Source organism: Thalassophryne amazonica, chromosome 9 (genome assembly GCF_902500255.1).
Source record: "Thalassophryne amazonica chromosome 9, fThaAma1.1, whole genome shotgun sequence".
NCBI lineage: Eukaryota > Metazoa > Chordata > Actinopteri > Batrachoidiformes > Batrachoididae > Thalassophryne > Thalassophryne amazonica.
The window spans coordinates 75,638,280-75,652,888 of NC_047111.1; the positions used below are offsets into that span (position 1 = coordinate 75,638,280).

At 45.9% G+C, this 14,609-nt stretch overlaps 1 protein-coding gene across 1 annotated transcript in view; it reads right to left on the bottom strand.

Moving 5' to 3' along the window:
* LOC117517416 (pecanex-like protein 3) overlaps nucleotides 1–14,609 on the bottom strand; it is a 109,387-nt gene that overhangs the window by 28,779 nt on the left and 65,999 nt on the right. The window contains exons 21-27 of the mRNA XM_034178420.1: nucleotides 13,437–13,581; nucleotides 4,041–4,218; nucleotides 3,835–3,943; nucleotides 3,383–3,512; nucleotides 3,243–3,301; nucleotides 2,931–3,146; nucleotides 1,386–1,639 (exon numbers count right to left, since the gene is read on the bottom strand). Coding sequence (XP_034034311.1) covers nucleotides 1,386–1,639; nucleotides 2,931–3,146; nucleotides 3,243–3,301; nucleotides 3,383–3,512; nucleotides 3,835–3,943; nucleotides 4,041–4,218; nucleotides 13,437–13,581 — 1,091 coding nt within the window. The remainder of the gene's footprint in view (nucleotides 1–1,385; nucleotides 1,640–2,930; nucleotides 3,147–3,242; nucleotides 3,302–3,382; nucleotides 3,513–3,834; nucleotides 3,944–4,040; nucleotides 4,219–13,436; nucleotides 13,582–14,609) is intronic.

Sequence of the window (14,609 nt, forward strand, 5' to 3'; positions counted from 1 at the left end):
CAAGATCCTGATTAGACACCATGATTAGTGCACAGGTGTGCCTTAGACTGTCCACAATAAAAGACCACTCTGAAAGGTGCAGTTTTGTTTTATTGGGGGGGGGGATACCAGTCAGTATCTGGTGTGACCACCATTTGCCTCATGCAGTGCAACACATCTCCTTCGCATAGAGTTGATCAGGTTGTCAATTGTGGCCTGTGGAATGTTGGTCCACTCCTCTTCAATGGCTGTGCGAAGTTGCTCGATATTGGCAGGAACTGGTACACGCTGTCGTATACGCCGGTCCAGAGCATCCCAAACATACTCAGTGGGTGACATGTCCGGTGAGTATGCCGGCCATGCAAGAACTGGGGCATTTTCAGCTTCCAAGAATTGTGTACAGATCCTTGCACCATGGGGCCGTGCATTATCCTGCTGCAACATGAGGTGATGTTCTTGGATGTATGGCACAACAATGGGCCTCGGGACGCAGCCGACGCGGTGCGGCGGCACAGGAAAAACACCTCCGTGTTGATAACCATTTGTAAAATCCAGGCGGCTTTTGATGGCTTTCAGTGGAGTGAGTATATGAGAAAATGTTTAACAGGCAGGACATGTTCCAACTTGTCCTTAAGGCTTTCAACAGAGGTGTTTTTCCTGTGGCGGAGCGTCGCGGCGGCTGCGTCCCGACGTGCGGACCCGTCCGCACATCTTTCATTAAAAAAAATCTCCTTTAACAGTGGAATATCCGGATAAAATGCTGAAACCGACTTCTTCTGAAACTTCTCTGTTCTCTCACGACGTCCTGGATCAATAGAGCCTGAAATGTGGAGGTTTTCAGCTTGAACAGGCTGATGACGCTGACTGAGAGCGCTGCACGACGTCTCGCACCGTGAAAAGTCCTTAAAGCGACAGTCTCACCTCAAAATCTCTCATCAGCCGTTAAAATTTTCACTGAAAACCAGCTTAATTTTTCGAACCGTGTCCACTTCGATGTGTCTCACAGGTTTAGAAAAAAATTTGATCAAACAAAGCGCCAGTCTCTCAGCAACTTCTCAGACAAAGGAATTCCGACGAGGGGCTGGATGACTCCTCCCACAAGGAGTGCTCACAGGCGAATGACGTCACCGACAGGCGTGGAAAAACTCACGCATGCGCACGAGGGTTCAAGCATGTCTGACGTAAAAACATATGAATGAAATCCATATAGTTTTTGAAAAAAATAAAAAGGACCGTTACTTTATTGACAGACCTCGTATATATACATATATATATATATATATATATATAAATAAATAAAATGAAGTTGACCACCAAAACCATAAAATATCTTATTGTCTGTAGGAAACAGAAGTTAAAGTAAATGTAAGGATCACCATTTATAAATTTGCATTTTGATGATGTACCTTGACATAGTATGTGATGAGGATCTTTCGAAGGTCAAAAACTTGCAACATGGAGGCTGCATTGTTGTCACTGATGCTGTAGCCCTCTAGGACATACTTAGTTGCAGCCACCTCCCATGCTAACCAGCGCTGACCAAAGGCAGCATTGAATGACAGCATGTGGGGGAGGTGACCAGGTTCACAGCAGCAGCAACCCTCATCCTCCTCCACTCCCTCAGTGATGGCCTCAACCTCCCTCTGCTGACAGTATGTACCTACACACACACACACACACACACACACACACACACACACACACACACACACACACACACACACACAAAATAACAGGTACTTTAAACAAGTATAACATATTCAATTAAGAGGCCTTTGGAGAAATATATGTGCAATTAATGCGACTCAAAAACCATATTAAGCATTAAGCAATATCTGCAATAAACTCAGACTTAAAATGTTAAGTCTAAATCTGAAAGAGGATCATTATTATTGTGATATGGTTTGTTGTCAGAGTCCTAAGAGCATCATACCAGTTGATTAAATGTGAGACTCCTGGGAAACAGCATTTATATTTCTTCTACTAACACCTTTCAGTTGTTTTAAGATCTGCAGTTGTGTAGAAATGATTCAAAGACATTCCTGATTCTTGACTTGTGTAAATCTATGATACTTTATCTCATATCTGCACTAAACTCCTTGGACTCTCTCACTGTACCTTGTGTCAGTAAAACCAATGAGCGCTGTCAAAAAGGCAAACAAACCCTTTTTATGTGGTCACAGACATGGTACCAGGTGTAAATCATAATCACTAGTTAAGACATCTGGAAACATAACCAACACCGAATTAATAATCTAACTGGGTGTATTCATATTTTCGACCCAGCAGTAATTCCAGAAAACTGAAAAATTTAAAGTTAGTAGGATTTAGTGTTATCTAGTGATGAAGCGGTAGATTGCACCTGTCGCAATATTGTTTCCCATCATGTTTTTGCTTCTTTGGTGAAAAGAAGCCATCTCTTGTGATAAGCAATATATTTGATCCCTCAATTCACAAAAATGAGTGTTCTTAAACTTGTTAACTTGCCTGAACAACCAGCAGACAGTGTATAGGGGTGCAACTGCTGATTTATCTGTTTGTTTCCACTTTATGAGGGGCTCAATATGAGCTCATGGAAACATTGATTTGTTGCTGCAGATAAATTATGTACTAAACACATGGTTATGAATACTACATTCCATTTGTACTCAGAAACACCTCTAAAATCCTACATGCTGTAGCTTAAAAGCCTGCAGACCCAATCCTTGTTTTTGTGCACGTGTTTAAAGATACATGTTGTAAAACTGATCTGCCCCAGAAAAACAGCAGTTCAAAGAAATAGCTAAAATTTGCCAATTGGTGCCATTTACTTTGACAGCACATTTGCCTAAATGTGCTTAAATTTACTTTTCTGAGGACATTTATCACAGTAGTTAAAAAGCAAGCTGCAGAAACTCTCAACTCCTATGAAAAGTCAAAAGTGTGAAGTTTTTTCAACCCCTGTTGCTCACCTCTGAACTCTAAACCTCTTAGCTGGAAGGTGACCAGGCCATTGCCAATCTCGATTATGTGCACCAGAGCGTTTAGGTAGTCTGAGGCAAGGATGAAGCAGTCGCCTGTGCTGTAGTTGCCCCAGCGGCCGAGCAGCAGGTCTCCACACAGGCTGTGCTGCAGAGAGCGTGTCAGGTGCTCGTAGAAAATAGAGTTGAGATTGTTGTCATCAGCACCTTTACAATAATAATAAAAAAGACTACAGAATTACAAGTAAAACAACAATAAACAGAGACAATAATAAAATGGAGGAAGAGAATGCTGCTTCAAACCTGGGTTGCGGTCTAACTGGGTGGCGAGTCTTGTGTTGGAATGATCGACCCTTTTGGTGCTGCAAAAGTGAATTCTATGATTAAAAGTGCACAGAAATCATTTAAACCTTCAATTTTACAGAAGTGCATCTAAAACATACTTGTAGTCTCGCTCCCAGAATTTGACAGGTCTGGTGTACGAGGTGACAAACACGGCGCTGCCGAGGACTGGGTTAAGAGGGGTGGAAAAGATGGCTGAAAAAATGGCTTGGACAAAAAGCACAGCGGAGTCTAGACAATCACAAATTAAGGATTTCTCACAAACAATATAGTTATTGCTCAAAGATTATTCTGACAAATACTTTATCCTTACATTATTTGTCATATGCATATTAATACAAAACAACTAATTCTTGAGCAAAACAAAGCAGATATGGTGAAACTGAATTGCAAGTCAACAATGTAATTCATATCCCAGAGAAAACTACATTTTAGGGGTGGCAACACACAACATTCCAAATAGGTTGTCCACATTAATACAGCAAGTGGAGAAAAAGCAAAAAAAGTGACCAGTGCTTCTGTTCCGACTGTGAGGAGTACATGTGAAGGATACGGGGCACAGCAAAGGGCTGAGCAAAGGCATGGAATGCTGAACCCCACGTGATCTGCCAGGGAGCAATGTACGTTAACACAAATCGCAACTTGTATAGCAGGTCCCACATCTGAGAAATCAAATCAAAAACACCATCTGTAATATATGACATTATATTATTATGTAGCTACCAGCGGCTGGTGAAATGATTTGACATGTATCCAAACCTTGCTGAAGACAATAGACATTAAGTAGTAGTCAATCAAGAAGGTCTCGGAGAAATGTGGATAGTCAAACTGAAAGAAGAGCGCGGTGAAACACAGCGTGACGTACTGCTGCGATGGGGCACAGAAGGAAGAACGCAGCAACTTCATCCCTGCTATAGAGATGAAGAAAGCTCGGCTACTGCAAAGACAGAAAAGACAAAAAGGTTTACTGTCATACAAGACCAAAACCTAATGAAGAAGACCTCAGAATGTAGCAATAAATAAATAAATAAATAAAAAAGCAAAATGTGCTGCACGACCTTCAGATGACCTGAAACCACAACCAATGAACCAACTTCAACTTCAATGAAGGCCTGACTCGTTCCCTGAGGAGCCGTAGCTGCTACATCAGAAGATGAAATAAGCACCAAGTTAGTGGTGCTTGAGCCAACATCAAGAAACAAAACCATATTGGGGCACTTCACATTGAGGAGGTGAACCATCTGAGGACCTCAAAAGTGTACTTTTATCATTTTTATATGAATGGAAAAGGTCACAGAGACTTCATTCATTCCTGATGCTGGTGGGATATCCCCCCCGTCTCAAAAACCCAAAGAGGAGTGGTGTAGCATTTCAGCTCTCTCATCCCCTCCCCAATCCACCCCAAAGGGAGCAATAGACAATTGTCCTATTTCATTCCTACTAACCGCCAGAGGACGGTGCTTAGCACCTGGATAACTACATGTGCGCAAGCGCAGAGAGGTCAAGAATATATACCAACATAGTCACACCGCTGGATGTGATGTGGGTGACGTCATTGGTTGTCTTTATATGCCAGACGTACCCAGCGCTCACTTCTTGTCTACATTCTCGCATGCTGAAGAGGTTGAGAACGCATTTATCTACGATTGCCGCTCTCGCTTGTAGCCTCGCAAGCCACTTTTGGTTTGAGCTACATACACTGCACACATCCTCCAGAGGCTGCGAGACATGGCTTCACCGTTTGGTATTCTTTGATTCACGTGTCGTGAGTACACCTTTCTCGCCTGGAGCGCGCCCTTCGCCACTGCCCTACTGGGTATTTTCCTCTGTGCACAGTTGAAGTCACTAGCTGCTAGCAGCTAAGCCTTTAGTCGTGTTATTTCAACAAAGGCTGGCTACTTGTTTACTTGTGTTGCTAACCCTGTTAATTACGTGGTAGTGTGTGTATCAGAACCAGTATAGTGTACTGTGTTGGGCTTGCCGTGAGTGATTTCCACTCAAAGTACTTTCATCTGCGTCGCCGCCATTTTACTAAGTTCAACAGCTCCGCTAGCAGCTGCTGTTGTTGATGTAGCGATTTAGCACTTAGGCTGTGACTGTTACGGCTGTGGCTGCGAGTGATTCCCGCTCCATGCCTTGTGTTACAGCTGTGGCTGTGAGTGATTCCTGCTCTGTGCCTTGTATTAGCATTTATGCTGCGAGTGATTCACGCTCCATGCCTTGTATTACTACTGTGGCTGTGAGTGACTACATTCGTGCCTTGTGTTAGTATTTACACCGTGTGATTCATGCTTTGTATTGCTATCTGTAACCGTCAGGGCTTGTGTCAGCCACTTGCACGCAGTTCACAATGATGTCAGGGACTTTGTTGCATGGCTGTAGTACCTGTTTGGCTCCTTTGAGCCCAGGAGATGGACATATGTTTTGCCCCTCGTGTTTTGGGATCGGACACCTGAGGGAAGTCCTGACTGACGATACCTGCAATAATTGTGCCAGTATGCCACTGGCAGAGACGTCTGCTAGACTCACGGCATTGGAAAGTGGGATGGCCAGTGGGACTTAGGCCTCCAGCCTCAGGAAGTAACCAAAGCATCGTAAACGCCCACATGTAGGGAACCCTTCTGCGAAGAAGGTTACTCATGACCATGCTTTGGCTGAAAAGGTTGAAACATTGACTTCTGAGTTTGCTCAGATTAAGTCCTTACTTCTGAATCTGCAGCCTAGGGATGCTGTAACAGTTCCTGTTGTCCCTAATGAGGCTGATCAGACCGATGTAGTTACTCAGCAGGAAGAAGACTGATTTGTTGTACATGACATGACATGGATCAGGATAAGAGGGCCCAAGCCATTCATTGGTGGGCTCTCACATCTCTGAGGCAGAGTCCCTGCTGCAAACCGGACCTGGACTATCCATTGTCAAGCAAGCTGTTCAGTTGGATTTATCCAGGCTTGGGTTCGACAATCCCTCTGCGAAAACCACCGCTTAAAGTGCCTTTTTCAAAGTCACTCAAATTTGAGTTCAATGTTCCAGCTTCGCAACCATACATCGAGGAGCTCCACCGATGTTGGGCAGACCCCAAATCATCGACCCATCAATCGCAGGACTGCAGAGCCCTTAGCTCTATGTGAGATTCGGCTCAGTATGGTCTGAACTGTATGCCCTCTGTTGAAAGCATTATTGCGAACCTGGTTGTGGCTCCGGCTGATGCTGCTCGGCCGGATGCCCGCTGCCCACAACCTCAGTGTAGGGTCACTGATGACCTCCTCACCAAGAGCTATGACATAGCTGCTCGCATTGGTCGCCTAGGCAACTCACTGTCCCATTTAGCCCTTGCCCTCTCAAAGTCTTTGAAGGAGGCAGAGGTTGATGATGCTACTCAAAGACTCCAAACTTTTGCTTATATGTCCAGAGAGCTTGGCAGACTGATGTCGACCCTTACCATCACCAGACGTCAGGTGTGGCTTGCGCAGTCCCCCGTGTCGGAATCCTGCAGAGGTACACTCCGTTTACTGCCAGTTCTTCCAGGCTAAGTATTTGGACCTGTGGCCCAACAAACTTTGGAGCACGCTGTTGAGGCTAGTAAATCTCAGCGACAGTTTGTTGACCTGCACCGGACTTCCAGGCCTCAGCCAGTCAGACGTGCTACAACTTTTCACTCTACATCCAGGCTCCCATCTACTCCAAGAGCTCCACGTGCCTTTGCAGTTGAGGCCCAGCTCTCCCAGCGGCCTGCTTTTCGGGAGCCTACGGGCAGACCCCCGAGAATTGAACGGTTTCACAGAGCTTCTTTAGGGCACCTTAGTATTTCTCTGTTTTTCTTGTTGTTTAATGCTGGCAAATTATACAGTATTTTTTGTCTTTCTGATGCCTGATTCTGTTTTTTTTCTCTGTTTAAGGTGCAGCTCCATCCAGAGATGGGAGTTGTATTCGTGTTGGCGATCCTCCTGTCCTGTGTGCCAAGAGCATTTCTTGTATATTTGTCCGTGAATTGTTCTGTGAATTGTTCTGTAATTTATGTTTGTAGCATGGCCCAAGCAGAGGGTCACCCCTTTGAGTCTCGTCTGCTTTAGGTTTCTTCCTCAGAGGGAGTTTTTCCTTACCACTGTTGCTCTGGGGGTTGGTAAGGTTAGACCTTACCTGTGTGAAGCGCTTTGAGGCAAGTCTGTTGTGATTTGGTGCTATATAAATGAAAATAAATTGAAATTGAAAAATTCCAATAATCGTGTCCAGAGGTCCTTAGGGATGCGAGCCAGAGGTGGTCGGGTCTGACTGCCAACGTTTAGCCCCCAGCCGTTTTTCACTAAATCATCTCAGGCACTGGGAGGCCCAAGTTCAAGACCCATGGGTGATTTCAACCTTGTTCAAGGGTTACAGTATTGAGTTCAGATGTCGTCCTCCAAAGTTCAATGGGGTGAGGATGACCGTTGTTTCTGACCCAGTGTAGCACAACAGGAGATTTTGGAACTACTGGAGAAGGGGGCCATAGAGTCTGTTCACAGTTCAGACCAGCTCAGGGGGTTCTAGTCAATTTACTTCCTTGTTGCAAAGAAGGATGGCGGCTTTCGTCCTGTCCTCGATCTCCAACATCTGAATCGTTATATCAAAGTGCTGCAGTTTTACATGCTCCGCACAGTAGACGTCCTTCAAACTATCACACCAGGAGACTGGTTCACAAGTGTTGACTTAAAAGACGCCTATTTCCATGTGCCAGTGGCGCCTCGTCAGTCAGTTTCTCCGCTTTGCTTTCGAAGGTCAGGCATACCAGTTCAGGGTGCTTCCTTTCGGCCTCTCTCACCCCTCGTACATTTACAAGAAGTATGGCTGCAGCACTAGCCCCAATGCAAGCTCTTGGATTAAGAATCCTACCCTACTTAGACGATTGTCTTGTCTGCACTCCGACTCAGGAGCAGGTGCACAACAATACAGCTCTTCTACTGAACCATGTCTCTCAGTTAGGACTCACAGTGAATTTTGCAAAGAGTTCTCTTGTTCCCAGTCAACAAACAACCTTCATCGGCAATGCCATCAACTCCCTAACTATGACTGCATCACCATCCCTGCAGAGAGTGGACCATGTAATTCATCTCATCTCACATGTTCAACAGGCTGTGACACTGTCTTTTGGTTTGCTGCTCCGGTTGATGGACAAACTGACTGCAATGTCGCTAGTGGTACCTTCGGGACTTCTGTTCTTGCGTCCCCTACAGATTTGGATCAACAACCTAGGCCTCAACTCAAAGATGCATCAGCACAGGTTTGTATGACTCACCAACCAGTACCTTCTGCACCTCAGACCCTGGGGGAACATAGACTCCATCTGCAAGGGTGTCCCTCTAGGCTCCATCCCTTCTCGTTGAGAGGTGGTCGTTACAGATGCATCGCTCAAAGGCTGGGGGCCGTGTGGAATCACAGGATGTTGAGGGGTGTTAATTACGTGGTAGTGTGTGTATCAGAACCAGTATAGTGTACTGTGTTGGGCTTGCCGTGAGTGATTTCCACTCAAAGTACTTTCATCTGCGTCGCCGCCATTTTACTAAGTTCAACAGCTCCGCTAGCAGCTGCTGTTGTTGATGTAGCGATTTAGCACTTAGGCTGTGACTGTTACGGCTGTGGCTGCGAGTGATTCCCGCTCCATGCCTTGTGTTACAGCTGTGGCTGTGAGTGATTCCTGCTCTGTGCCTTGTATTAGCATTTATGCTGCGAGTGATTCACGCTCCATGCCTTGTATTACTACTGTGGCTGTGAGTGACTACATTCGTGCCTTGTGTTAGTATTTACACCGTGTGATTCATGCTTTGTATTGCTATCTGTAACCGTCAGGGCTTGTGTCAGCCACTTGCACGCAGTTCACAATGATGTCAGGGACTTTGTTGCATGGCTGTAGTACCTGTTTGGCTCCTTTGAGCCCAGGAGATGGACATATGTTTTGCCCCTCGTGTTTTGGGATCGGACACCTGAGGGAAGTCCTGACTGACGATACCTGCAATAATTGTGCCAGTATGCCACTGGCAGAGACGTCTGCTAGACTCACGGCATTGGAAAGTGGGATGGCCAGTGGGACTTAGGCCTCCAGCCTCAGGAAGTAACCAAAGCATCGTAAACGCCCACATGTAGGGAACCCTTCTGCGAAGAAGGTTACTCATGACCATGCTTTGGCTGAAAAGGTTGAAACATTGACTTCTGAGTTTGCTCAGATTAAGTCCTTACTTCTGAATCTGCAGCCTAGGGATGCTGTAACAGTTCCTGTTGTCCCTAATGAGGCTGATCAGACCGATGTAGTTACTCAGCAGGAAGAAGACTGATTTGTTGTACATGACATGACATGGATCAGGATAAGAGGGCCCAAGCCATTCATTGGTGGGCTCTCACATCTCTGAGGCAGAGTCCCTGCTGCAAACCGGACCTGGACTATCCATTGTCAAGCAAGCTGTTCAGTTGGATTTATCCAGGCTTGGGTTCGACAATCCCTCTGCGAAAACCACCGCTTAAAGTGCCTTTTTCAAAGTCACTCAAATTTGAGTTCAATGTTCCAGCTTCGCAACCATACATCGAGGAGCTCCACCGATGTTGGGCAGACCCCAAATCATCGACCCATCAATCGCAGGACTGCAGAGCCCTTAGCTCTATGTGAGATTCGGCTCAGTATGGTCTGAACTGTATGCCCTCTGTTGAAAGCATTATTGCGAACCTGGTTGTGGCTCCGGCTGATGCTGCTCGGCCGGATGCCCGCTGCCCACAACCTCAGTGTAGGGTCACTGATGACCTCCTCACCAAGAGCTATGACATAGCTGCTCGCATTGGTCGCCTAGGCAACTCACTGTCCCATTTAGCCCTTGCCCTCTCAAAGTCTTTGAAGGAGGCAGAGGTTGATGATGCTACTCAAAGACTCCAAACTTTTGCTTATATGTCCAGAGAGCTTGGCAGACTGATGTCGACCCTTACCATCACCAGACGTCAGGTGTGGCTTGCGCAGTCCCCCGTGTCGGAATCCTGCAGAGGTACACTCCGTTTACTGCCAGTTCTTCCAGGCTAAGTATTTGGACCTGTGGCCCAACAAACTTTGGAGCACGCTGTTGAGGCTAGTAAATCTCAGCGACAGTTTGTTGACCTGCACCGGACTTCCAGGCCTCAGCCAGTCAGACGTGCTACAACTTTTCACTCTACATCCAGGCTCCCATCTACTCCAAGAGCTCCACGTGCCTTTGCAGTTGAGGCCCAGCTCTCCCAGCGGCCTGCTTTTCGGGAGCCTACGGGCAGACCCCCGAGAATTGAACGGTTTCACAGAGCTTCTTTAGGGCACCTTAGTATTTCTCTGTTTTTCTTGTTGTTTAATGCTGGCAAATTATACAGTATTTTTTGTCTTTCTGATGCCTGATTCTGTTTTTTTTCTCTGTTTAAGGTGCAGCTCCATCCAGAGATGGGAGTTGTATTCGTGTTGGCGATCCTCCTGTCCTGTGTGCCAAGAGCATTTCTTGTATATTTGTCCGTGAATTGTTCTGTGAATTGTTCTGTAATTTATGTTTGTAGCATGGCCCAAGCAGAGGGTCACCCCTTTGAGTCTCGTCTGCTTTAGGTTTCTTCCTCAGAGGGAGTTTTTCCTTACCACTGTTGCTCTGGGGGTTGGTAAGGTTAGACCTTACCTGTGTGAAGCGCTTTGAGGCAAGTCTGTTGTGATTTGGTGCTATATAAATGAAAATAAATTGAAATTGAAAAATTCCAATAATCGTGTCCAGAGGTCCTTAGGGATGCGAGCCAGAGGTGGTCGGGTCTGACTGCCAACGTTTAGCCCCCAGCCGTTTTTCACTAAATCATCTCAGGCACTGGGAGGCCCAAGTTCAAGACCCATGGGTGATTTCAACCTTGTTCAAGGGTTACAGTATTGAGTTCAGATGTCGTCCTCCAAAGTTCAATGGGGTGAGGATGACCGTTGTTTCTGACCCAGTGTAGCACAACAGGAGATTTTGGAACTACTGGAGAAGGGGGCCATAGAGTCTGTTCACAGTTCAGACCAGCTCAGGGGGTTCTAGTCAATTTACTTCCTTGTTGCAAAGAAGGATGGCGGCTTTCGTCCTGTCCTCGATCTCCAACATCTGAATCGTTATATCAAAGTGCTGCAGTTTTACATGCTCCGCACAGTAGACGTCCTTCAAACTATCACACCAGGAGACTGGTTCACAAGTGTTGACTTAAAAGACGCCTATTTCCATGTGCCAGTGGCGCCTCGTCAGTCAGTTTCTCCGCTTTGCTTTCGAAGGTCAGGCATACCAGTTCAGGGTGCTTCCTTTCGGCCTCTCTCACCCCTCGTACATTTACAAGAAGTATGGCTGCAGCACTAGCCCCAATGCAAGCTCTTGGATTAAGAATCCTACCCTACTTAGACGATTGTCTTGTCTGCACTCCGACTCAGGAGCAGGTGCACAACAATACAGCTCTTCTACTGAACCATGTCTCTCAGTTAGGACTCACAGTGAATTTTGCAAAGAGTTCTCTTGTTCCCAGTCAACAAACAACCTTCATCGGCAATGCCATCAACTCCCTAACTATGACTGCATCACCATCCCTGCAGAGAGTGGACCATGTAATTCATCTCATCTCACATGTTCAACAGGCTGTGACACTGTCTTTTGGTTTGCTGCTCCGGTTGATGGACAAACTGACTGCAATGTCGCTAGTGGTACCTTCGGGACTTCTGTTCTTGCGTCCCCTACAGATTTGGATCAACAACCTAGGCCTCAACTCAAAGATGCATCAGCACAGGTTTGTATGACTCACCAACCAGTACCTTCTGCACCTCAGACCCTGGGGGAACATAGACTCCATCTGCAAGGGTGTCCCTCTAGGCTCCATCCCTTCTCGTTGAGAGGTGGTCGTTACAGATGCATCGCTCAAAGGCTGGGGGCCGTGTGGAATCACAGGATGTTGAGGGGTGTCTGGAGTCCTCAGGAGAGACTCCAACACATAAACATGCTGGAGTTTCGCGCTCTGTGACTGGCTCAAGAATTTCCTCCTGGCCTTGAGAGGAAGACATGTTCTTGTCTGGTCGGACAACACATCTACAACATGCCTCAACATTGCCTCACCTTCAAAGTGTCAGAGCAGTTCATCTGCCCAGCGTAGAGAACGGTGCTGCGGATTTACTCTCCAGACAGAAACCACCACCAGGAGAGTGGAGACTGAAGCCGAATGTGGTCCAGATAGTCTGGCAGAAGTATGGAGTAGCGGAAGTGGACCTCTTCGCTTCAAGCACCTCGACACATTGCCCACAGTGGTACTCCCTCTCGGAAGCAAACAGCCCGCTGGGGCAGGATGCACTGGCTCACCCGTGGCCGGACTTCCTCCTGTATGACTTAACCCCTTTATGCCTTCCCCCCTCTTCCACTGCTAATGTTGACACTGCACAGGATAGACAAGAGCAGTCATAGGGTGCTGTTGGTTGCGCCGTTCTGGCCGAGAAGGATCTGGTTTCCCATGATTTACAAGCTCCTTGAGTTGTCACCAAGATGCTCACCTCAGGAGAGGAAAAAGAGGAACCACCCAAGCTATATACAGTAAGGATGGGACTCTGTTGACCTTAACCGAGCAGGAACTCCTGTATCAGACTGGAGCACCCTCTGTAGTAGAGGCAGAGCTGGAAGATGATGGGGGATCATCAACAATTTCCCTGATGGAAGTCACTGAGGTCACACAACTCGGCGGTCGATGAGATCTGTCCAGAAATGCTGAAGGCTCTGAGTGTGGAGGGACTGTCTTGGATGAGACGTCTCTTCAACACTGTGTGGAGGTCTGGGACTGTGCCAAAGGTGTGGCAAACTGGGGTGGTAGCCTCATAAAAAAAAAATAAAACAGGGGCATCACACTACTTAGCCTGCATGATAAAGTCTACTCCAGGGTGCTGGAAAGGAGGGTTTGTCTGAGAGTTAAACCTCGGATTGAAGAGGAACAATACGGATTTCGAGAGAAATAGGAGTAGAGAAATCTTTTGTGCATATAGAAAATGTAGATCTTTAAGTTTAGCTCATGAAAAATGGGCGCAGAAACAAAAGTGCCATGTTTATATATTTGTTCGGTGTGTATGTATATACACACAGGTTTTGTGGTTCCAAAACATACTGGTAACATATTTGTGTTCATGGGCACCATGAGGTAGTACTTACTAGATATCCAGCTCTTTGTGATTCTGGCCCACAGCTTGAGCTTCTGTTGTTAAGGAGTTGAGAACTACAGCTGGGTAGATGAAATATTTCTCGACACACTGAAGCAACACATACAGCTTCTCAAACCACATCAACTGAGCAGCATCTAGGGCAAAGACACAAAAACATTACATTACACACTATGACGCACTATACTCAATGTATAAGTCAGGGCATGGGTTGTTATTTCAGAACATGTGTGGAAGCGGTTTCTAAAGGGAAATCCCAAACTGAAAGCACACATTAAACATAGCATTCCTTCAGACTTAGAACCCCTTAACTGATGTGAAGTACAAAATTAATGGTGAATGAACAACAAACTAGTCTCAACACGCCACAGAAACCCCTGAAACACACCAGATCCATCTCTATTCAGTTACTGTTAGCGACAGGACAACAGACAAAATAGCCTGATTCTGGTCAATGTTTATTAACTCACCTGCTGCATAGCGGTACTTTGCAAAAGTGAATCTACGCTTTGCTTCGGTTCACTTATACACCAAGTCTATATTTGGCAGATGTTGCATCGAGCCAATCAGGCAGCATTTTTTCCTATCATCCTATCTCATCACTCAGTCTGTAGCCCTGTGCACATCAGCACTCAGACTGACGAACCCAAATACAACCTAACAAAGGATCAGGTGGTTTGGATCCTGTGTGAATCATGCATCGCATCAAGAATCACTGGACAATTTTCCACAGGGCAGATGAAGGTGCAAGACAGGGATCTCATAAACAGGACAAACTGAATAATGGGAAACGCATGAGACAATAAGATATCAAACCCCACCTGTGATCAAATCAAAACATGCACACGTGCGATGTTCTAAAACTGGGCAGGGGCAAAGATGGTGCTTTCAATATTCAATCAAAACAAAATGTAAGATCAATGTGACCAATCTTCAACATGCCTCTGGTCCATCCTAAGATCAAAATTCATTTTTTGCATGTTTCTGGCAAAGTCTAAGTTAATAAATTAAACAATGTTGAAAATGTTAAAAACACATTATTTAATGGACGTCGCATTTACTCTTCAAAAAATGACACACAGTAGTTTTTAATCCAGTGAAGCAGGCCGTTTTTCTGTCATCCTGACAGTTTTGTGTTTTTGTTTTTTTAACAATCTGAGTGGGA